At 41.2% G+C, this 24,798-nt stretch overlaps 1 protein-coding gene across 1 annotated transcript; it reads right to left on the bottom strand.

Moving 5' to 3' along the window:
* Positions 1–13,564: 13,564 nt before the first annotated feature.
* BMP2 (bone morphogenetic protein 2) lies at positions 13,565–23,918 on the bottom strand. The gene is made up of 3 exons (XM_068987423.1): positions 23,862–23,918; positions 22,320–22,669; positions 13,565–14,409 (listed from the first exon to the last, which is right to left on the bottom strand). Exons 2-3 carry the CDS (start codon positions 22,660–22,662, stop codon positions 13,565–13,567), a joined length of 1,188 nt encoding a protein of 395 aa, XP_068843524.1. The 5' UTR covers positions 22,663–22,669; positions 23,862–23,918.
* Positions 23,919–24,798: the final 880 nt, after the last annotated feature.

Below are 24,798 nucleotides of genomic sequence, written 5' to 3'. Positions count from 1 at the left end.
ACTGTTTCCCCATCTATTTCCCATGAAGTGATGGGACCGGATGACATGATCTTCGTTTTCTGAATGCTGAGCTTTACGCCAACTTGTTCACTCTCCTCTTTTATTTTCATCAAGAGGCTCTTTAGTTCTTCTTCACTTTCTGCCATAAGGGTGGTGTCATCTGCATATCTGAGGTCATTGATATTTCTCCCGGCTATCTTGATTCCAGCTTGTGCTTATTCCAGCCCAGCATTTCTCGTGATGTACTCTGCATATAAGTAAAATAAGCAGGGTGACAATATACAGCCTTGACGTACTCCTTTTCCTATTTGGATCCACTCTGTTGTTCCATGTCCAGTTCTAACTGTTGCTTCCTGACCTGCATACAGGTTTCTCAAGAGGCAGGTCAGGTGGTCTAGTATTCCCACCTCTTTCAGAATTTTCCACAGTTTATCGTGATCCATACAGTCAAAGGCTTTGGCATAGTCAATAAAGCAGAATTCACAGTTTCTTCAAGCACCCACATAGCATATCCCAAGATAGACCAAATCTTGGCAATAGAACAAATGGCAACAAATTTAAAATGTTTGAAATCAAATAGAGAATGTTCTATGACCACAACGCAATCAAACTAGAAATCAACAGCAGAAAGGCAAAGTGAAAACATTCAAACACTTGGAAACTAGACAACATACTTCTACATAATCCACAGGTCAAAGTCTTATGGAAAAAAAATAGAATAAAGCATTAAAATTTGTGAATGAGATAAAGGAGTGCTGAAAGGGAAATTTGTAGCACTAGATGAGAATGAAGAAAAGTCTCCAATCAGTAAGCTAAGCTCTCATCACAAGAGATTAGAAAACAAAGAGCAAAATAAACACAAATAAGAAAAGGAAGGAAATAAAAGACAGAAATTAATGAAATTTAAAACAGCGAATCAATGAACAAAAATTTGGTTCTTTGAAGAGACCAATAAACCTTATAAATCTCTAGCAAGAATGACAGAAAATAAAAGAGAGAAGACATAATACTATCTGAAATGAAACAGAAGGTACCACTGCAGACTCTGTAGACATCAAAAGGATAAGAAAGGAATATTACAAAATATTATAAAGGATAATAAAGGAATATTTAAGTGGACCAATTCCTTGAGAAGTATGAGCAAGAATAAGTCACTCAATATGTAGTAAATAATATGAATAGCCCTATTATTGTTTTAAAAATGAAATTGAATTCATTATGTAAATCGTCCCCAGAAGAGAAATCTTTAACCCATATGGTTTCACAGAATTCTACCAAATGCTCAAAAAAGAATTAAAGTCAATTTTATACAATTTTTTTCCAGAAAATTCAAGAGGACAGAACACTTCTTAATTCATCCTGTGAAGCCATTATTACCCTCATAACAAAACCAGAGAAAAATATTGATAGTACCAAAAAAAAAAAAAAGCAAAACAATATCCCTCATGAATATGGATACATACTTCCTTAAAAATATATTAGCAGACATAATTCAACACTATGTAAAAAACATTACATTTAATTATATTTAATACCATGAACAAGTGGGATTATTCCAGTGATGCTGGTAGAGTATTTGAAAATCAATCAATGTAATCTACCACATTCACAAAGGAAAGGAGAAAAATCATGTAATCACAGCAATGGAAGCACCAAATGCATCTTTTGTGCATGTTTAAAACTTTTAAAACACAGGAATAGAAGGTTTCTTCAACTTGATAAAGAAATGTCTTTTCAAAAATACCTACAGTAACATTCCATATAGTGGTGAAAGGAATTCAAGATAAGAGAAACACTAAGATGAGATAGGCTGTCTGACAGTTGGTCAACTTAGTGAGAAGATGACCTGGGGAAGAGGAGTGAGTGGGAGCCACGAGGTGATTAGCCCCAGAAATTCCCCCCTGTCTTTGTTTTCTTAATTGAAGCATTCATCCAACTTCTGTTTCAGAGGGAGGAAAGTATATTTCACCCAGTGAATGTTTAAGTTCCTAAAGAGTAAATAACTGCTACAGCTTTTGAAATTTCATATGAAATTATCAGAGTCATGAGAAAAGTGCTAATATACAAATTAAAGTCAAATGAATTATGACTTCTGGTTGCAAAGCAGAAGGCTTTGCTCTGGGCCATGCTCTGCTGAAGGCCAATGGGCTGCCAGAACCCTCCCACCTCACCCCACCCCCACCTGCTGGACTGGCCTTTCCCCCCAGCATCCCACAGGCTGGGTTACAGAGGAGAAAGCAGGGCAGTTCCTCCTCTACCATGAGCATTTTCCACCAGGAAAGGTCATGGAGTTACTCCTTTCCTCAAATTCAGTCCCATGACCATGGAAAAAGTAAATCACAAGAGGATCTTGTTCCCTGTTCAAGCTGGCATCTCAGAAGAGATCTCTGGCATTGTGACATTTTAGTTCAGCAAACTCTCAGATTGGTGACAACATAGGACCAATTCCCTCTCCTTTAGTATCAGATAAGCTTAGGTTTTCTAGCTCTTCTTTCCCAAATGCATCTCCTCAGACTTCCCTGGTACCCAGAAGAAGGGAGAAAGAGACACAAAGAGAAGAGAAAGGGAGACAGAGAGAGTGGAATGTAAATAGAAGTATAGGAAAGTTCTAATTGGTTTTTTGAAGATTAGGTAAGTGATGGGACAAATAAAGATATTGATTTCCACTTCTGCTAAGCTAGGACCACCACTTAACTTACGCCATAACTAGACAGCCCACAATGTTGTTTGGGACTTAGAAATCAAACCCCACCCCCCACCACAGATCCCTTGGCAGGAGCTTTCCAAAGAGCTGTGTTTTGGCAACAGCTGCTATGGAGGAAGGCTCTTATTTTTACACCACAGGGGCTGAAACACCAGCATCTCCCTGAACTTCCTAGAAACGGTACATAGTAATACGTGGAAGTGTTGCCATCCCACAAGTTTCCTTAATGAATTTCCTTAAGATTAACAGCAGTGTTATAGTTTTAATGTCCTAACTTTAATGGTTCTGGGAAAGAGGATCTTTGAGACTATCCCCCATGCTATGAGACTGCACCTGTATACTAGGAATATCCAGCAAGACTCTGTCTGCTCCTTCATGTCGTGTCCTTAAATGTAAGGCCAGAATCTATAAAGCTCTTAGAGGAAAACATGGGAAGTATACTCTGACATAAATCACAGCAAGATCCTCTCTGACCCACCTCCTAGAATAATGGAAATAAAAACAAAAATAAACAAATGGGACATAATTAGACTTAAGTTTTTGCACAACAAAGGAAGCAATAAATAAGATTAAAAGACAAGTCTCAGAAAGGGGAAAAAAACATTGCAAATAAGGCAACTGACAAAGGATTAGTCCCCAAAATATATCAGCAGCTCAAACAGCTTAATATCAGAAAAACAAACAGCCTAATCAAAATTGAGGAGAAGATCTAAACAGACATTTCACCAAAGAAGACATGCAGATGGCCAACAAACATGAAAAGATGTGAACATCAATATTAGAGAAATGCAAATCAAAACTATAAAAAGGTATCACCTTACACCAATCAGAATGGTCATCATCAAAAAAATCAACAAACAATAAATGCTGGAGAGGATGTGGAGAAAAGGGAACTCTCCTGCACCGCTGGTGGGAATGTAAACTGATACAGACATTATGGAGAATACTCTGGAGATTCCTTAAAAAACTAGGAATAAAACTACCATGGGTTTGCATGCATGCATGCTAAGTCTCTTCAGTTGTGTCCAACTCTGTAGCCCAGATAGAGTTGACTGTAGCCCACCAGGCTCCCCTGCCCATGGGATTCTCCAGGCAAAAATACTGGAGTGGGTTGCCATACCCTCCTCCAGGGGATCTTCCCCATAGAGGGATCGAACCCTAGTCTCTTATATCTCAAGCACTGGTAGGTGGATTCTTTAACATTAGCACCATCTGGGAAGCAAAATTACCATATGACTAGCAACAGCACTACTGGGCCTATACCCTGATAATACCATGATTCTAAAAGACATATGTACCCCAATGTTCACTTCAGCACTATTTACAATAGCAAAGACATGGAAGCAACTTAGATGTCCACTGACAAATGAATGGCTAAAGAAGTTGTGGTATGTATATGCAATGGAATATTACTCAGCCATAAAAAGGAACAGATTTGACTCCGTTGTAGTGAGGTGGATGAACTTAGAGCCTACAGAGTGAAGTATGTCAGAAAGAGAAAAATATCATATATTAACACATATATATGGAATCTAGGTAAATGATACTGATGTACCTATTTGCAGGGAAGGAATGGAGACACAAGGGAATTCAAAGAAAACCCTACTTCTGTTTCATTGAACATGCTAATGCCTTTGACTCTATGAACCACAACAAACTGGAAAATTCTTAAAGAGATGGAAATACCAGACCACCTTACATGTACCCTGAGAAATCTGTGTGCAAGACAAGAGGCAACAATTAGAACCTTACATGGAACAACTCACTGCTTCAAAACTGAAAAAAGAGTTTGACAAGGTTGTATATTTTCACCTGTTCAACTTATATGTAGAGTACATGATGTGAAATGCGGGGCTGGATGACTAACAAGCTGGAATCAATATTGCCCAGAGAAATATCAATAACCTCAGAGATACAGATGACACCACCCTTATGGTAGAAAGCAAAGAGGAACTAAAAAGCCTCTTGATGAAGGTGAAAGAGGAGAGTGAAAAAGCTGGCTTAAAACTCAACATTCAAAAGACTAATATCACAGCATTTGGTCCCATCACTTCATGGCAAATAGATGGTGAAAAAGTAGAAGCAGTGATGAGTTTTATTTTCTTGGGCTCCAGAATCACTGTGGATTGTGACGGCAGCAATATACTCCAGAGAGCATATTAAAAAGCAAAGACATCACTTAGCCTACAGTGGTCCGTATAGTCAAAGCTATGGTTTTTCTAGTAGTCATGTACAGATATGAGAGTTGGATCATAAAGAAGGCTGAGTGCCAAAGAACTGATGCTTTCAAATTGTGATACAAGAGTCCCTTGGATACAAGGAGATCAAACCAGTCAGTCCTAAAGTAAATCAACCCTCAATTGGAAGGACTGATGCTGAAACTGAAACTCCAATGCTTTTGGCTACTTGATATGAAGAGCCAACTCATTGGAAAAGTCCCTGATGCTGGGAAAGATTGAAGGCAGTAGGCAAAGGGGACAACAGAGAGTGAGATGGTTGGATGGCATCACCAGCTCAATGGACATGAGTCTGAGCAAGCTCCAGGAGATGGTGAAGGACAGGGAAGACTGGCATGCTGCAATTCATAGGGTTGCAAGGAGTCAGACATGACTTAGTGACTGAATAAACACAACAATGGAGATAAGTCCAAAAGGAGAATGGACTTAGGTGGTCTTAGGTGGGGAAGAAGAGGGTAGGATGAATTGAGAGAATAGCAATGACATATCTGCACTATTATGTGTAAAATGGATAGCTACGGGGAAGTTGCTGTATAACACTAGAAGCCAGCCTGGCACTCTGTGATGACCTACAGGATTGAAAAAGGGAGAGGGGAGGGAGGCTAATGAGTGAGGTGATATACATACAAACATGTATATATATATATATATATGCAGAGAGAGAGAGAGAGAGTTATGGCTGATTCATGTTGTACAGCAGAAGCCAACACAAATTTTAAAGCAATTTTCCTCATACTAAAAATTAATTTAAAACATTTCTTTAGCAAACTCATGAGTACATGGAGAAACAAAGGGGCATCCAGGCCTCAACCTGATCCAGTCCATGGAAAATGACATTCAAGCATAAAAGATACTCACAAAAGAGAAAGAGGATCTAGAGCTCACTTAGAGGTTATTCCCCAACAAGGCAGAAATAATTTTTCCTTTGGTTTGCTGATGTTGGTAAGAGGATTTTAGAATTCTTAGCCTTCAGCTCTTTTTCACTTAACAACTGTTCTTGTTTCTGCACAGTTCAATATAAAGGGAGCTATCAAAATCACTTCTGTGCCTTCTCAAAATAGGTCAAATCCTCTATAGCATCATCATGGAAGGAGTTACTGTTCCATAGTATATTAAAAATTCATTTCTCTGCTGATAGAAGGTGCATGGATCTCACATACGTAAATTTTCTAACTACAACAACCCTTAACTTTTCCAGTTTTCCCCATTTTCTTTTATTCAGCCAGGTGATCTTCAGGTAATAAACACACAGCAAACAGCAAGTCTTTTGAGATTAGAAAAAACTGGAATTTCCCTGGGCCTATTTCCTAATTTATGTTTAGCTCGCCCATTGATTGCCATGAGATTTGCAGTCAGATTCATTTCTGGGCCTTGATGTTTAAGCATCATTATTGCTGTGCCTCCTAATATTGTCAAGACAAAGTACTGGTGAGGACAATAGGTTTACTGGTGTTGTCAAGTGACTGAGCAATGTTTGCTGCTGCTGCTGCTAAGTCGCTGCAGTTGTGTCCGACTCTGTGTGACCCCATAGACGGCAGCCCTCTAGACTCCTCCATGCCTGGGATTCTCCAGACAAGAACACTGGAGCAATGTTTAAGTCAGTATTAACTTGTGGTGGTGGTTTAGTTGCTAAAGTTGTATCTGACTCTTGCAACCCCATGGACTGCATAGCCTGCCAGGCTCCTCTGTCAATGGAATTTTCCAGGCATGAATACTGGAGTGGGTTGCCATTATTAACTTGCTCAGTGGTAAAGAATCTGCCTGCCAATGCAGGAGATGCAAATGATGTGAGTTTGATCCCTGGGTTGGGAAGATCCCCTGGAGAAGGAAATTGCATCCCACTTCAGTATTCTTTCCTGGGAAATCCCATGGACAGAAGATCCTGGTGGGCTACAGTCCATGGGGTCAACTTAGCAACTAAGCATGCACACACAAGATTTCTTCAGCTGAGAACATTTTATCAAATTTATGTGTAGGGCCAGATGGGCTTCAGAAGATTCTAATGTCCAAAACAGTCTACGATGAACAAACTTCAGGGCTCCCTGTTTGATCTTCATGCCAGGAAATCCTGCCTATAAATGATTCAGTAAAGCTGGTAAAGTTTTCCATGGATTTGACTGAATTGCAGCCCAGGGAACCCTGTGAAGAGGAAAGACAGAATCTCAGAGGATGGAGGAGGGAAAAGGGCAGACCAGAAGTGAGCAAAGCATGTCAGCTACAAATTGTGTACACATGCAACATGAACTTGTGAACACACGTCCAACTTGGCAGATGTGTAAAGATTGGATATTAATAATGTGTTCCTGAAACATCTTACTGAAATGATGATTTAAGTGACTTTGATTTAAAATTAGACTTTTTAAGAAATTTTTAAACATTTCCAATACTATCTACTGAAAACCAAATGCAGCTTCTTGGTGACTGTGTTCTGCACCAACTGAAGTCTTGTATTTCTTAATGTTACCTCAAAAAGTAATCTTTAAAAAAAAAAGCAATCTTTTCTCCACCTCTTTGCCTTGCAACAATTGAAGCAGCTGGGGGCTGGCACACACTTTATTAGTGATTTAAAATACACCCTTGGAAACTAAGCTGGCTTTTTTTGCCCATCCAGGTGGGAAGCATGTTCCAGCAAATGGGAACAACACTTAAGAAAGTTCTCAAACAGATAATGCTTTAAGAGCTCTACTTCAACAGATCTTCTAGCAGCCATCTCGGCAACAAAAGACCAGGGTAGCCAGGTAAGAGAACTAAGCCTTCCATATAAAGACAAAGATAAAACAGTTCAAGCAGCCAAGATTCGACATCTTTAAAAATGCCTTTTCAATCTTTAACTTTCGTCTGCTTGGTTGTCTAGCAACCATGTGCCGAAAAGAAACTCCACCCAAAACAAAGTGAAACAATGCAGACACTTAGCTTCAGGAGTGTGTGCGTGTGTGTATTAAGATTCTCAGGGAGCAAAGATAGAAACTCGCTTTCAGACAATTAAAACAGAAAAAGTTCTGACTGTAGATAGCAGGAAAGGAAGTCGGGAGTGAGGAAAAAGCAACTCGAAAATGCGTAATGTAGGATGAGGGTATAGTTTCCACACACTGGGCTAAAGCAAGGTTTACACTCTTAAGTAATAAAAACAAACCATTAAGCTCGGCCCAGCACTGTCAGGAAGTATAAAACAGTTCTTGAAATTTTGCAGTGACTATACAACAGTTTTCATAAACTCTGTTTCCTGATCTTCATTAAATGTTCACATCAAGTTGCCATGGGGCAATTAGCTTGCCTCCTGAAATCAATAAAAAATCAACAATTTGGAAATAGTTGTCCAGTAAAATAGTTCAATAATTATTCTCTCATCGTGTTGTGGCCAAGCAGTTCCAGTGTAAATGCAGACCAGATGAGAGTCTGCTCCTCAAGAGGGGAGCTTTCAGCAATGGGCAGTTTGCAGAGAAAGCTGCACATCAAGACACACTGCAGCATGAATGCAGTCCTGGCATGACTTGGAGTGGGGCCCAGGGCTTGGGGCAAACACAGGCTGGAAGTGGCATTCAAGCCAGTGTCTGGCTGTCTGGAGTAGTGCTTATGCACCTCAGAGAGACTCAGTCCAAAGTGTGGAGACCTAAAATAAATAATAGACCCAACAGATATAAAATTAGGCACCCTACACTCAGCATTTGGTCCCCAGACAGGAACAAACCAAGATTATCCTCCTGGGTTACATATATCTGCAAGAGAAAAAAATATATATGTGTATGCCTATGTCTGTGTGTATGTATCTACATCTATGTGTATGTCAACAGTATAAAGAGTATATCTGAGATTAGGATTCATTCATTTCAGCATTACTTCCACAAATATTCCAAACTGAATTGCTTGCAAGAAACCTTCCAAGTTCTCTCCAAAAAAATAAAATGAGCTTACTAAACAGATGACCTTCCTAAGACATCTTGCTACAAAAAGGGGGTCAAGACAAAGTTCATTCTTTGCTGAGGGAACTCAGTTCCTTTTGCTTTTTCTAGCCAGAGTCCATTCACTTCAGCACCTTATTTGAAGCCAACCACAGCATTACAAACGCCAATATTCATTAAATGAAATGTCAAATACCAGCTTGGGAAGCTTTGTATCACCCTCTAAGCTCAGTGGTGCTGTACAGTGAACTGTCTTAGAACTTAAAAAAAAAAAAAAATCAAGCATCATTTTTAGTATAAACAAGTGGTTCAAATGTATGACATCTATTTGCTGCCTTCAAAGGGAAAACTTTTAATTCAGATACTTGGCAATAAGATCACACGGGATCAACTCCATGGACTGACTTAAGTGTTAGACTTTTTAAAAGTACGTTAAAGGCTTGCACCTGCTCCCCCATCCACATAGATGTACTGACACGTATTTGACTAAACTGACTACCTACATGCCCAAGCAAGCAAGCTGAGCAGATTTTACAAGATAAGTAACCAAGTGTTTTCATGTCTGAGGGTGGCTAGAACACAAAATTGCCAGTCATCTTGTGGGGGAAAAGAATGCCTTTGAAAAAAATACATAGGGCATCATTTCAGATAAAATGTATCTAAATGCCTTCCTGTATATAGGTTTGGTTGTTTTGTTTTTAAGTGCTGCTTCTTAATGAGGGGCCTAAACTTGGTCTTTCTGCTGTTGTGACAGAGAATTCTTAGAATCTATACCTGGGAACATGTTGGAAATGTAGAATCTCAGGCCCTACCCCAGGCTGATGGAAACAAAACTGATGTAACATGATCCCAAGGGGTCTGTAGATCCATCAAGGCTGCATTCTCCTGGAAGTGATACTGGTGATTCCCATGCACAATAAAATCTAAGAAGTTTTATTTAGAGCATCATTTGTTAGGTAGAAGTTCACTTTGAAGTTTGCAGGGCAGGGAGATAGTCAGAAAATTCTGCCCTGGAGAATACCATAAGGGTATAATTTATGCCAGTGGGGTGGAGGCAAGAGGAAAAGCAATTTACTGAGTGAAGTAGACCTGCATTTATTCTCCATCTCATCTCACCTCACCCTACCTGCCCCCTGCAAAAAAATAAGCAGAAAATGAACAGAATAGTTCCAGAGCAGTCCTACTTCTTTGTGATTGCCCATCTATGTCACACTTATTTCTACATTTAAATTGTTCTTTACTGCAAGGTTGTATTCTTTTTGCCTTATTATAGATTGGGGGGCTGTAGCATCTCACATTCAGTGAATCGATATCTTAACATTAATATGATTTAAGAATAGAAATACACTATTTTAAAAAGTGCTTTGATTTTCACAAATGATTATTTCACTTCTGATAAAAAACTAAGGAAAAAAAAATGGAACATTTAGATTATCTATAATGATGTAGCCTGTTACACAGACCAGACTGATAGATAATCTCTCAATTCTTCACTTCTTGAGATACAATATAAAACAGGAAATGGAGTAGAAGTTATGAAAAACATGGAAGCATAAAGAAATCTGTAAACCACTCATCTTCCTCCCCAGTTTTGAAGGCAAAACATGAACAGAGCTATCTGGACCTGCCATACAAGTTAAAACCATGCCAGGGAAGCAGACACAGCCCAGACAAGCACAAAACCAGATGACACAACTTAATCAATTTTGAAAGGTAATCTCCCCAAATTCAGAAACTTACATTTTTTGAAAGCCAATTCTAAAAGGATTCAAAGGTTCCTACAGAATAGAGACTGAAAACTGAAAACTGAAAACATTCAGTGTCATGGGGTTAGTTATGACATTTCTTTTTTTCTCAGAATGAAGAATGTGAGCCAAAATGTCTGTAGGAATGTAGAATATATGTAAGAATATTCTGTTTCTCTACTGAACTGCCAAGAGGGTCAGAGTCCTCAACTATCACAAAATCTCAGGAACTAAACTGAAAATACCATCATCTTCCTATATGTAATACTTGGCACATATATCTTTGTGTGTATATTTATATATTACATATGTCTATATACATTTACACATATATTTGTGTATATATTTATATGTCTTTACACATTTGCATATTCACACACACATACATATTTACATATATTGCACATATATATGTCTATATATATTTACACATATATAATGCAAGAGAACACACTTGAGAATCATTTTCACTATGAAATTCAGAACCAATTAAGCAGAGGTATAAAAAGGGATGAAAGTGCCAAATGTATGGAAATTCTTGGGCTATATACTTTTGCACTGTCATCTGGAGTATTTGGAAATGACAAAACACGGATTACTATTTTTCAAGATGTTAAGACTGTGCAGCCTGCCCCTCACGTCCACGGCAAGAGAGGAAGAAGAGTGTGAGGGGCAGAGATGATATTGCCTTCTATTGAGTGCAAGAGCAACAGGATAGGGATAAAAAGAAGCTAAAAGATTTTAAACATGGAAGGAGTAAAAGATAACTTGTAGTAATTTTTCTAAAAAACATGATGTACATAATCTCAAAGCTTGTTTCCCAGGTGGCTCAATGGTAAAGAATTCACCTGTCAATGAAGGAGACACAGATGATGTGGGTTTGATCCATGAGTTGAGAAGAACCCCTGAAGAAGGAAAGGGCAACCCCTTCCAGTATTCTTGCCTGGGAGATCCCATGAACAGAGGAGCCTGGTGGGCTACAGTCCATGGGGTCGCAAAAGAGTAGGACATGACTTAGGGGCTAAACAACAACAACAAAAATACTACTTTTCTTAAAAAAAAAAAAAAAAAATCTGCCTATATAATCTCAAAACACAGGGTCAAACCTATCATACCCAAAACATAATCCAAAATGTAACATGCTCATCACAGGTTAATTCCTGAGAAGAATCTGATGATGACAGTGTTCCTTTACTAATATACTCTTTTGTTTGGCCAATCCCAAGGCAGGGCTATGAAAGGAAATTAGAACAAGACCTTATCAATCACAGTAGGACCAGAGGTGATGCAAAGTCCTAGAAATTGACCTTAAAATACTTCAAGTAAAATTATGAGGTGTGGTGGGACCTTTGGCCATATAAGCATACCCATCCAACCCTTCCTGGGGTCTGATTTCAACCCAGAACACAGAACCCCTGTCCTTTGTAAATGTTCATTCTGAGTGGCCTAATTTGACTTCAGTTTGCTTGGGCTTCAGTCCAGTTGGCAGATGACCTTGTAGAAGCTGATCTTAGACACTTTCCCTTTCTAATTTTTTGGCATCATTGCCTCAGTTGCATGGGCTATCATCTCTGAAACTTTATCTTGGGTTCCCCAGGTTTTGCCTATTTTGTAGCATTGGTTTTCTCTTAAATCATCCTGCTCCAAAGAATTGCATGTACAATACTAAAGTACTGATCAATTCCTAAGAATTAGCCCATGACCTGCTTGCAAATTTCCAACAGCTCCTTGCCTCTTCCTACCTCCCTCCAAAATGAGTAGCCTCAGAAGCAAAAATGTAAGCAAATGTAAGGAAATTTTGTGAACACTGTACACATGCACCGTTTGTCTTGCAGGTTGGTCTTTATAGAATGAAATGAAAGAACTTTGATATTTATTGTCTGAAATAGGTTTAACATTTGGAGAAATGTGTTTAAACACATAACCTTAGAAAGAAAAACAAGCTGATGGAACAGAGAACTGGGGTAGGCAGAAAACAATTTTGCTGTGTGTGGGGCAAAGTTAGAAAATTGAGTCCTTCTGAGCATAGAGCTCCCAGGTGAGGTAAAAGTGAAATACAAATTGATTTCCAACTCTTCACGAGGGCCACTAGATATCAATTTTAAATATACATGATCACAATATCAATAATGAAGAAATCTTATATTTTATTTAATACTTTGGCCAGTCCAGCTCCTTTGAAGGGGTCACTAGTTTAGGAAAGAACAACAAACCATCATTTACTTTCCTGTAGGTTCATCGTTTTCCTAATTATTTCTATTGGTCTTGCTTTACTCTTTCTGCAAATTAAGGGTGAGGGGAAGGGTTTCTATATTAGATCAGTAATGTCTGGTTCTTATCCAAATATTCCACCTAATAAGGATGTAAATTCTCACGGACTGGACAACCACTCTGCAACATTCCTGAGAACTGAATAATATAATAATCTTGAAAGTCAGCAGAGTGGATTATCCACTTTTTTTTTTTTCCTGGACTTGAACTTGTGACCTTAACAGTAGCACTGCAAAAAAAAGCAAATGTGCTAAGCACTTTGCCAGAGTAACCTTCCATGTAGACTTTTCATCTTAAATACACACAAATGAAAAACAACTACAATTTTTGGAAAATTATGTACAAACCCAATACTTCCTTTGATTACATATAAATACAAATTAGCTATTTTTCCTAAAAAGTGGTTATAATAGTAAATAAATACAAAATAAATCTGACCATTATACTTCATGTGCTGGGGCTGAACCCATATAAAATGTACAACTAAATACATTTTAAAATCTTTAAGGAATAATTCTCTGATTAAAATATTTGTTTTCCCAACTTCTTTTTGTAGATATAAATATATTTTCAAAATAGCTGTGTTTTTTTTTTCTCCATTCCATTCCATAAATAAAGTCTTCATTGGGAAATATTAAAGTGTCAACTTGATTTTTTTGCTGTTTTTCTAATATATATATATATATATTTATATTTTATTTTGCTGTGCTAACGACACCCACAACCCTCGACAACCATGTCCTGATAGTTCTTTAATACCACCTTCTCATTCTCATCAAGGTACAGCATGGAGATGGCGCTGAGCTCTGTTGGGACACAGCATGCCTTGGGAATCTTAGAGTTAACTGAGTTGACCAAAGTTTGGACAATGGCATGATTCGTGGAGTTCAGGTGATCAGCCAGGGGAAAAGGGCACTCCCCATGGCAGTAAAAGGCATGATACCCAGGCGGCGCAACGATCCAGTCATTCCACCCCACATCACTGAAGTCCACATATAAAGGGTGTCTCTTACAGCTGGACTTGAGGCGTTTCCGCTGTTTGTGTTTTGCTTGCCGCTTTTCTCTTCTGTGGAGAGGGTGTCCTTTCCCATCGTGGCCAAAAGTGACAAGCAAGGGCCTTATCTGTGACCAGCTGTGTTCATCTTGGTGCAAAGACCTGCTAATCCGCACATGCCTCTTGGAGGCCCCATGGCTGTCCTCTGGGTGGGCTACCTCCACCACGAACCCATGGTTGGTGAGCCCCTGGGCGGTCCACCTCATCACGGCGGGGGTGACATCGAAGCTCTCCCACCTACTGGCATTCTGAGTCACCAACCTGGTGTCCAAAAGTCTGGTCACAGGGAACTTGGAGTTAGCTGTGGCAGGTTTTATAATTTCATAAATATTAATTCGGTGATGGAAACTGCTATTGTTTTCCAAAGCTTCGGGCATATGTTTCCGAAAGACCTGAAGTTCTGCTGAGGTGATAAACTCCTCAGTGGGGATAGAAGTTAAATTAAAGAAGAATCGCCGGGTTGTTTTCCCACTCATTTCCGGCAGTTCTTCCAAAGATTCTAATTTGATATGAAAAAGTGGAAAAAAAGAAAAAGTGTTCAGTAAGGCAAGTAAGACAGTCTGATTGTATATAAGGATTTATAAACATCACTTCAGGGTTTGATTCAACCCATGTAACGTCTGCAACCAAAAAATTACAATTTCCCCTTTAGATAAAGAAACGATCCTCCCTTTTCCATACATTTATGTCAATATACACACCAAGAAACAAAATTTCACAATTCATTGTCATTTTTTTTTTTTAATCTAATATGTGAATACTGCTTCCAGGTGGCTATAATAATGGGGGGAATGGTGAAGCATTTCTTTGGAATTCACAGACTTTAGGGCAAAAAAAAAAAAGTCAGCACTGTAGTTAGTAGAGGCCTAATGAGTGAGGATTTGAGGAAATTATTGCATTTCTTAAAAAGAAAAAGGCTTTAATGTCAATCCCTTAAGCGGTATTCTAAAACATTACTCTGCAATTTAGATGATTTACAAATCTCGATATACAGATTTCAGTTTCCTAATTAAAGACTTTGAAACTCAACATCAACGATGACATTTTGCAAAGTACACCCTACTATTTTACTCAAAAGTCAAGAAACAAAGGCATTTACAAGGGATCTGCTTCTTTGGAAACGTAAGGGTGGAACTAGGACACTGTAGTAATTAAGGCTGGACAATTTCAAGAGAAGTTAACTTCCCAACTTTGTCTGTTCTCTAACCTCCTTATGACCTCAAATATAAAAATCTCACTTTAGATGTTTCTGGGGAAAAAACGATTATCTTCTATTTATAATTCATTTATCTTAAAACAAAACAAACAAATACCCAATAATAGGCTACAGGATACAGACAAACCTCCTGCTAAATTTATGAAAATCTACAGAAATGTCATTATGATATTCATGATGTAAGAGATAATCTAAATACAGAATAATCATTTTGTATCTAATATCATTATTTTAAAATAGTCATTTAAGTGGGCTATATGTAGAAAATTCTTCCTGATTTAAAATTCTAGAATTTCAATTTTAAGTACTGCTTTTTGAACAAACAATGTAACATAGCACCTTGAATGTTTAGTCTGCAATTCATAAAAAGTACACATTATTATTAAATTAATAGTGAATAGCACTGGAATTTTGAGATATTTGGGTTTACTTTCTTCTAGCTTTACCACATCCTGTCATTTCACTGTCACCAAATTTTACCTGCTTCATTCAGGATCCAACCTGAGTGCCAGCAAAATCAATTTAGCCATAGTTCCATGTCATCACCGTAAGAGGAAATCATTTTTCATTAATTTTATGGTTGTATTTCTCCTAAGCCAAATAGCTATTCATTGTTCACAAAATCTAGATATCTTAGCAAAGAATAATCAGATCATTTCCTCAAAGGTTCTACCTTATAAACCTTCACCATCAAAGCAACAGTCATTACTGCAAGCTAAGGTCAACAGGGGTGGTTTACACTAAATTATGGAGGAATGTTTTAATGGTATGCTTGGAAACTTTAACCTTCTTGCAAATCACCTAGGACACCTTAACTCTTCAAATGCAGATTCTGATTCAACTGGTGAGTCTGGGGTGGGCCTGAGATTCAGTATTTCCAGCAGCTCCCAGGGGAGGGAATGCTGGAAGCTGGGGGAACTGCCCTTTGAGCCTAAAGGTTTTAAAGAAGGCTTTTCATGTTCAAGTACAAGTTGCCAGAAACAAAGTGCCTTTTTTGTTAAATAATATAGAGATGAACAGAAGAACCATTAGTGTTGGCCAAGGAGTTAAGAGTTGAAGCCATGGATAAGTAGATCTAAAGCTCCTCTCCTTAGACATAGACTAACCCACACTTGCTTTTGAACTGTGGTGTTGGAGAAGACTCTTGAGAGTCCCTTGGACTGCAAGGAGATCCAACCAGTCCATTCTGAAGGAGATCAGCCCTGGGATTTCTTTGGAAGGAATGATGCTAAAGCTGAAACTCCAGTACTTTGGCCACCTCATGCAAAGAGTTGACTCATTGGAAAAGACTCTGATGCTGGGAGGGATTGGGGGCAGGAGCAGAAGGGACGACAGAGGATGAGACGGCTGGATGGCATCACTGACTCGATGGACGTGAGTCTGAGTGAACGCCAGGAGTTGGTGATGGACAGGGAGGCCTGGCATGCTGCGATTCATGGGGTCGCAAAGAGTCAGACACGACTGAGCAACTGAACTGAACTGAACCCACACCTGTAGGGCTACCTTTGGGAGAGCTCTAAACTCTGCTGCCTGGCTAATGGTACTTCAGACCAGGCACTATTTTAAAATACCCCTCCCACCAATCAATGAGAGCCCTCCTCCAATATCAAGGATTGTGTTTATCCCCCTGCAATTCAGGAGCCCTCTGATGTTTCCACTCTCTGCAGAGAAGCTACCAGAGAAAACAGCAGTGATGTAAAAATCAGCAGTGTCCTCTAGACACAATGACCCAAAGCCAGACCTGGCCCCAAGCAACTGACTTCGCTGATCTCAGAACACATATGAGTTTCTTGCTCTTCTTAAAGAGGGGAAGGAAAGGCACATTATCCGGGGCCTTTGTGGAACAGCTGTATTGACAAACAAGCCCAGAGAAATATCACACACAGCCAGGAAGAAGATGAACAATCTCTCAGGTAAGCATGAGAAACAAGTAAATGAAGCAAGGAGGATGGGTATAAAAGAGGCATTAAATAGAACAATAATGAATGTATGCTCAGTCATATCCAGCTCTTTGCATCCCCATGAACTGTAGTCTACCAGGCTCCTCTGCCCATGTGATTCCCCAGATGAGAATACTGGAGTGGATTGCCATTTCATCCTCCAGGGGACCTTGCCAACCAAGGGATCCAACTGGTGTCTCCTGCATTGGCAGGCAGATTCTTTACCTTGAGCTACCTGGGAAGCCCAGATAGAACAATAACCCTCCAAAAGACCAATGTATTACTGAATTATATAAAACTCCCACAATTCAACTGGATTTAACCTATTAAAAGGCAATATCAGGTACTCCAAAATCTCATTGGAGGTATTAATAAGTGGCAAAAGACTCACTTAGCAAAGGAAAAAACTTATACTATTAATTATCTAGTAATGTGAAGATCTTTCTCCAATTTTGCAGCTTCATCTCAGTCAACCTAATCCCTACCGGACCACTGCTGCTGCTGCTAAGTCACTTCAGTCGTGTCTGACTCTGTGCGACCCCACAGACGGCAGCCCACCAGGCTCCCCCATCCCTGGGATTCTCCAGGCAAGAACACTGGAGTGGGTTGCCATTTCCTTCTCCAACCGGACCACTATCCCTTCTTAATTCAAAGGCCTCTACAACACGGCCCCTGACTACAGACTCTGGCCACAGAGATACGTCAGAAGGTCACAGGAATTCCCAAACCCAGGAAAACTGACCAAAGTTAGGGTACCCTCTTCTTTTGATCTGCAAGGGAACATGATTTTTTTCTAGAAGGTAGAAAAATATCTGAACTTTTTGAAATGAAGTAAAGTTACAAATCATCACATCAAGCCTGGGGATTCTGAAAATAACGGAGCACTTACCTAAGAAGGCAATGTACATTTCTCTGAGGTATATGTAAATAATCTTTATTGAATAAGCTGCACTTGCTAAGGGATCTGAGGATTCCAGACTATTTTAGATGTGAGTCCCTGAGCTTCTAAATTCTTAATCAAATAAATGGAGCTATGGCTGCAAAAATGTGGGAAAGTAAGAGAAAATAAGGTAAAAATGACATTCAACCTCTCTCCCAAAAGCAAAGTTTTAACTTAATCATCTACACTGTCAATTATTCATCTATATCAAAATAATCCAAAGATAAGACTGAATTCCCACAGCTAGCCTAGGCTCATTTTGACTTCCTCTTCCCTAGACCAGGGAAGAATATGAATTACCAGGGTAATATGAATTACCTTATGACAGATCAATTAGAGAGAAACTGTTACTAGCTCCATTTTGTAAATGAAATAAGTGGAGCTCAGAGAGGTTATGTGACTTTCCTACGGTCACAGTGCATAGCTATGCAGTTGAGCCTACTGTAGGCCCCAGGTTTCTGGCCACTAGATGGCACCATCTAACATGGGGGAGGAGTCAAAAACTCAAGCAAAAGTCAAAACCAACAGAGGCAGATTTATATTTAATACAAATATATCCACAGGGTGAGTTCTGTCCCAGTTAAACGAATAGAAATGATGAAGGAAGCAGACAGAACTAAATAAGCAGAAAAGTAAAGTGGCAGGCACTGGGACATGCAGATCTTGTTTGGAACCACTGATATTCTGTGGCTGTCTTTTTCTCCTACAGTATGACGAGTTTTAGCAAAAAGTGAGCTGTCATTACGTTTTGAGAATTTTGCAACAATCTTTGAATAAAAAATGTCCATTAAGAAAACAACAATGAAAACCTGCAAATGTTCTAGCTAGTCAGTAAGGTTGGAAGTTATTGCCCTGAAATAAAATCAAAGTAGTGGAGAATAAAAAAAAAAATCATGTCCAAAATATAAAATAATGATTAGAGAATATATATATATATATATATATATATATATATATATATATATATAGAGAGAGAGAGAGAGAGAGAGAGAGAGAGAGAGAGAAAGGGAGAAAATTAATGCGTCAAGGAGAAAAAAAGATTAAATACAAAAGGTTCAAATGAGTCAGTTAAAAATTAAAGACAACAAAGGAGATGGCAGCTAAAAGAGAGAACATGGTCACATTCACTAACTCTGATTTGGCCTCTGCACACCCTTAACTCCAACACCTGTGGAATGATCCAGGGTCCTCTTATTATAAGTTGCCTACCTGGTGAAAGATACAAAAGGTCAAGTCTTTAAAAAAAAAAGGACAAAACAGCTCAATGAGGAGGGATCAACAGGGAACAGAGAAGAACCACTCAAAAAGAAGCAGCATGTAAAATATTAGTGCAAGAACTCTCTGGGCACCAAAGGCTCCATCTATGAGCATTTCCCAACAGAATGCCTGTTCCACATAAAGGGAGCCTTTCCTTTTGACACTGAAATACCTGGGGATACCTGGGAAGCATCTCCAGGTGAACACTGGTTTGGTGGGTATATGTGCCCAAATCCTTTGGTTGTACTGGGAATTTGTGTTCAAACTGGGAATCAGTGTTCCTTCACAGGGCAGTAGTTGTTTCCTGAACTTTCCTTTTAATTGGGTATTTTCAGGAAAATTACATTTGTAGAAAGAAGTTTAATCTTTAATTCAAAGCTTTAGTTATAGAGGCAAATAATTCAGTTATTTCAGGCAAAAAGAAAACTGTGTCTTCAAAGTCTGGAGAGCAAGCATGTGGTCCTTCCATATTCCAATCTGACAGGAAAGAATAAAGATTTTTTGCAGGGCCAATGAAGTCAACCAGTTTCAATGTGCTTTTAACTATAAGCAAAGCATAGAATATTTTCCAGTTAAAAGAAGTGATTTTTTATCCTCAGTGGCAGTTCTGAAAGGCCTATGAGACTGAAGTACTTTTTAACAACTTTGAAAAAAGAAAATGTTTTGCAGTACTTGGGCTCTCCCAAATAAAAGCCACTGTAGAAAGTACTAGAGAAAGCTTAATAGGAGAAATGATAACTGATCATTTCTCTGTCTGAGCACCTATGATGAGGATCTATTATCTTCTCACACTGGTTGAAAGAATGCCACCATGATATTTCTTGTCTTGTATTTCAGCAAATCACCCAGATCCTGCCCACAAATAAAACCAACAGGTAATTCTTGTAATCAGATCCTTTGGTTCTTTAATAAATAAACACCTATGAAGACTCTAGGAACCAAATTCTGCTCTTAAACCCTAAGCCTTAATCACATGTTTATTAAAAGACTTTTTAGTGTCACGCATGGATGTTTTATAAACAAGAATATTTACAAAAACCAAATTCTGGGTTATACAAAAATGAACTGGTCTTCAAAAGAAGGGCAATTTGTAGCATACTGATTATATGCTAGTCATAACAAGAAAAGAAATGGGTTTGTTAAAATTTGGGGCAAACATTACATAACCTTTTTCTATCATCTAATTGCTTTAAAATCTGAAGTTATTACAAATTGATTTTAAGCAAGTTGGTGACTTCTGTACTATTTGGCACATAACATGTAACATGTTTAAAGACATAAATTCTGACTTATAAGCTCAAGTATGCTATTTAAGTTAAAATAATGCACTATATTAAGTTTGCTTGTTTAGATTTGGTCAAGCCACTTCAAGAGGAAGGAGAAATATGGAGACTTCACTGATGGGATCGTCATGCAACTGAGTATTTTTAGGTGTCAAATGTTTTAAATGATCTATCTTCTTTTTAAGTTCCAAGAGACACACAGTACCTTCTTGGCCTTAAAAATAAAGAATGATTTCCTTGCTATATCTCCAGGAGAGGTAGCCAAAATAGCAATTTGTATTACCTTTTCTATCCAGAAAAACAAATCTAATTAGCATCAGTTGAGAATGATGTGCTGGACCTATAATCACTCCAAGGTGGTGATGATAGAATGGACATGAACAAAAACATTTCTACATGACAACAGACAACTTGTGCTTTCAGTAGATGAAACATGAAGGAGTAACATGAGACCTTTCTTTCTTCCAAACTTAATTTCTGCTAGCAGAGAGCGTCTCACTTAGAAACGAACTGATTATCAATTCAATGTCCCCTTCATTAGGTATAGCTGCCTTGATGAAGTAATGTAATCTGCCTTTACAACCCCTTCCCACTATCAACTGCTGTTCTCACAGTGTAAGTCTTCTACACTGGGAGAAGACGCCTGGCTGTGACACTACTGATTTGCTTATATCAGAGCACAGATTTCCACTTGAAACCAACCACCTCGGCAGGGCAAGGTAAGAAAAAGGGAACTATATCCTAGTTCTCCAATATTCTACAAGTGGCTGCTCTGTGATATACAACTTTGGATCCTTCTCTAGAACTTGAAGGAACCTGGGCTCTGTTTAGAATGTGTTAAGCCAAAGGAGCATTTAAAAATGTAAAAAAAGAATTGCAGTGGAACGTATTTTTGAGTAATTGCCCTAAGAACTCGGGTATAACAGATCTCAAAAGTTGCTCTAAGACATTTCAAATCCACTAGATGCCTTTCTGATGAAACAAGCAGAAATATCCTACCTTAGAAAAACCACATCCAGTATCATAAAAGAAAAAAAAAATCACATTTCAATGCACTAAAAGGAAAACAAGCAGCTAGCTGCTGCAAAAGCTTTCATCTGAAGGCTAGCCTTGTCTCTGTTAGGAAGTTCATCTCAGATTTAAGCAGAAGACAAGAAAGTCATTGTGGAAACAGTAAGATTGATTGGGGAATTGATCTCCCACGAGGATTAGATAGGGATTTGAAATCTTCCAAACCAGGCCCAGATCTACTGTAAATTAGAAAGACTTTGGGGCCCTGGGCTTTGATTTTTCAATACTATCTCTGAAAATTTTGCCCTTGGCGCTGTCATGCCTAAAACCCTGGCTTAAGCAAGAGAAGCAGATTTATAGAGCAAAGGCTTCCAAGCAGACATGAAGAGATCCCAATCTGCCCCCCTCCTTCTCATTCTTCTCCTAAGGAATTCTTACACGTTTCGCAGTCTAGGGGCATGCCTTTTGCCCTCATCTTCCCCATCATTTGATTTCTCTCCAGTTTCTGGAGGAGGAGTCGCTCTTCTGGCTCCAAGCCAAGAAAAGAGTGCCGATTTACCGAAAGGGAATCCCTGGCTCTCCCGCCACACAGGCAGTGCGTGAAAGCCAGGTTCTGAAAGGTTCTTACAAACAGGGAAATGTCTGCAGCGCCCGGGCCAAGCTGCCCTGCCAGGGATGCCTGCAGTCTGCCCACGGCGGGGCGCTTTGCCGTACGACTCCCCGCCCCCGTCTCCGCCCCCAAGCTCCGGCCCCGCGCCTCACCTTCGTGGTGAAAGCTGCGCACTGTGTTGGCGAGGCTGGCTGCCCTCTCCAGCCGGTGGTCCGGGGCGGGCGCACCGGGTTGGCCCGAGTGCTGGCGGTACAAATCCAGCATGTAGGGGGGCACCACGGCGTCCCTGCTGGGGGTGGGTCTCTGCTTCAGGCCGAACATGCTGAGCAGCCGCAACTCGAACTCGCTCAGGACTTCGTCCGAAGGCTGGGATGAGGAGCGGCCAGCAGACGCCGCGAACTTCCTCCGGCCCAGCTCGGGAATGAGGCCGGCCGCGCCGCCCAGGAGGACCTGGGGAAGCAGCAACGCTAGAAGACAGCGGGTCCCGGCCACCATGGTCGACCTGCGGACAGGGCCGACATTAGTCACGGAGTTTCCCGCCCAGCCCTCACCCCTTCCGCCCCCGCGGGCTCCCGCTCCGTCCATTTGCCTCCTCCTCCAGGGTGCCCACCTGGCTGACAACACTCGAGGGGATACTTAAGAGGAGCTGAAGCTCAAACGTTTGGGAGAATGGAAAAACACCTAGTTCCTGAGCCAGATGGCTTTTCCCCGCTCCCATCCCATTCTCAACCCGTCAAGATTTGCCCCCCACCCCACCCCACCCCACCCCACCCCACCCCACGCTGCGTCAGTGACTGTCACTTTTTTTTTTTTTTTTTTTCCTGCAACACTCACGCTGACAACTGTATAGGGAACCTGGGAAAACCACCGCTTAGTCTCACATTCCTCCGTACCCTAACCTAACCCAAACACACAGCGCTCACTTGCATATAAACACTCACAAATGGTGCATGTGACTTCCTTACAGGCACTGTATAGAACTTCCTGATACACACAGGGTCTGTAACTTCCAGAGCCAGTAAACTCAAGGACACAACTTCCGAAATCACTCGCAACCTGTGACCCGAACCTAACCTCAGAAATGTCAGGGCAGGCCACTCCATCCCCCCTCCCCTCGCCCCCTCCTATGCAGTAAATATACACAAGTATCTTCCTATTAGGTAGATGGCTAATATCTATTAATTCACGTGTCAGTTCAAGGTGGCACGAAATAACTGCCCCCCTTGCATTCCTGGTAAAAAAGAAAACAAAACAACAACAACAACAAAAACCAGAGAGAATCCCAACGTGTAATATTTTCCTAAATGGGAAAATATCTCTGAGTAGAGAGAGCAGTTCTCCGGGAGAAACTTGAAGTTAAAACGGCAGGACGTATAGGTTGGCAGCTAACGGGTGAAATCCACGGGCCACCCTCTAGAAGGGACTTCTTTAACTTAAAAAAAAAAAAAATCATCCATGTGTTAACAGCCCTAATAAAATCCCGAAGAGGGGGAGGGAGGAGGGGCGGAAGAGTGCGAGCCAGGAGGGTAAAGCCTAAGGTCGCCAGGGGCGGTAGGATGTGGGTATCCCCTCAGCGGCTCGGTGCACGTGGACCTGTTCTGTTTACGTCCCGCCAGGCCTGGCCCCGGGAGGGGCTCAGCTGCTGCGGCCGCGGGAGACCCGCGCCCACCCCCAGCCCCGGCCCACGTTGTCACCTTTAGGAGACCGCAGACCGTCTAAGAAGCACGCGGGGACACGTCCATTGAAAGAGTCTCCACATGGAAAAAGCTCTGGCTGAAGGACCTGGCGCGGGGACCCGGTTCCCTTCCTTCGCCTCTTCCTTCTCCCGGGTGCCGGGCAGGCAGTCCCTCCCAGCACGCAGGGAACGGCGTCTCGGGTCGGGCCCGGCGGAGAAGTGGCAGGGGCGGCGGGGTTCGCAGGCGGTGAGGCTGGTCCGCTGGGGCAGAGGCACCGGGGCGAAGTGGAGAGCGCAAGTTATTTTCCCTGCAAGTTCAAGAAGTCTCCAGCCAAGTGCTGACACACAACAACAGCGGGCAGGGGGAGGAGTGCAGAGCAGGGAAGGGAAGGGAGAAAGGAAAAGCTGGTGCTGTCGTCGTCCTTAGGAACCAGCGCCCGCGGGACGCGTGGCCCCGCGCCGGGCCGGCTCCGGGACTCTCGGGACGAGGGTTGGGCGCTCGGCGCTAACTCCGCCGCGGCCCATGGCTCGGGCCAGCCATCCTGGGCGACGCCGGGTCCGGGGAAGGGCGCAGCGGCGATCTCCGTGCCAGGCGAGTTGCCCCCCCGCATCACTCTGCCTTCCTCCAGCGCACCCCCATTAGCGCTAGCCAGTTGAAACCACCGCGGCTCCGGCGCTCCGGCGTCCTCGGGCACATTCTCCGGCGAGTCGAGCCGAGTATCGGGCCGCCGAGGCGGGTGGCTGCACTCTCTCCTCGGTCTCTTCGCCCCCAGGCCAAGCCACTGTACCCTTTGTGGCCAGCCTGGGGTCCGATCACACCTCGGTCGGCGCGTTCCAGGTCCCCGAGCTCCGGTGGGAGGTGATCGGCATCGCGGCGCTCGGGCTCAGCGCGCCGGTCTTCGGCTCCGGCGCGGCCCGGTCAGCCGAGGCCACGGCGCAGCGGCGCGCACTGCCGG

Source organism: Capricornis sumatraensis, chromosome 15 (assembly GCF_032405125.1).
Source record: "Capricornis sumatraensis isolate serow.1 chromosome 15, serow.2, whole genome shotgun sequence".
Lineage (NCBI taxonomy): Eukaryota > Metazoa > Chordata > Mammalia > Artiodactyla > Bovidae > Capricornis > Capricornis sumatraensis.
The sequence above is the reverse complement of the archived record's forward strand: the minus strand, read 5'-3'. Positions and strand labels throughout refer to the sequence as shown.

Bases quoted from the DNA above. Each gene is read 5' to 3' on its own strand.
- BMP2 (XM_068987423.1), bottom strand. From the start codon at position 22,662: ATGGTGGCCGGGACCCGCTGTCTTCTAGCGTTGCTGCTTCCCCAGGTC. The intron at 14,410-22,319 runs GTGAGGCGCGGG...ATATCAAATTAG, and splicing joins GCGCAGCTTTCACCACGAAG to AATCTTTGGAAGAACTGCCG.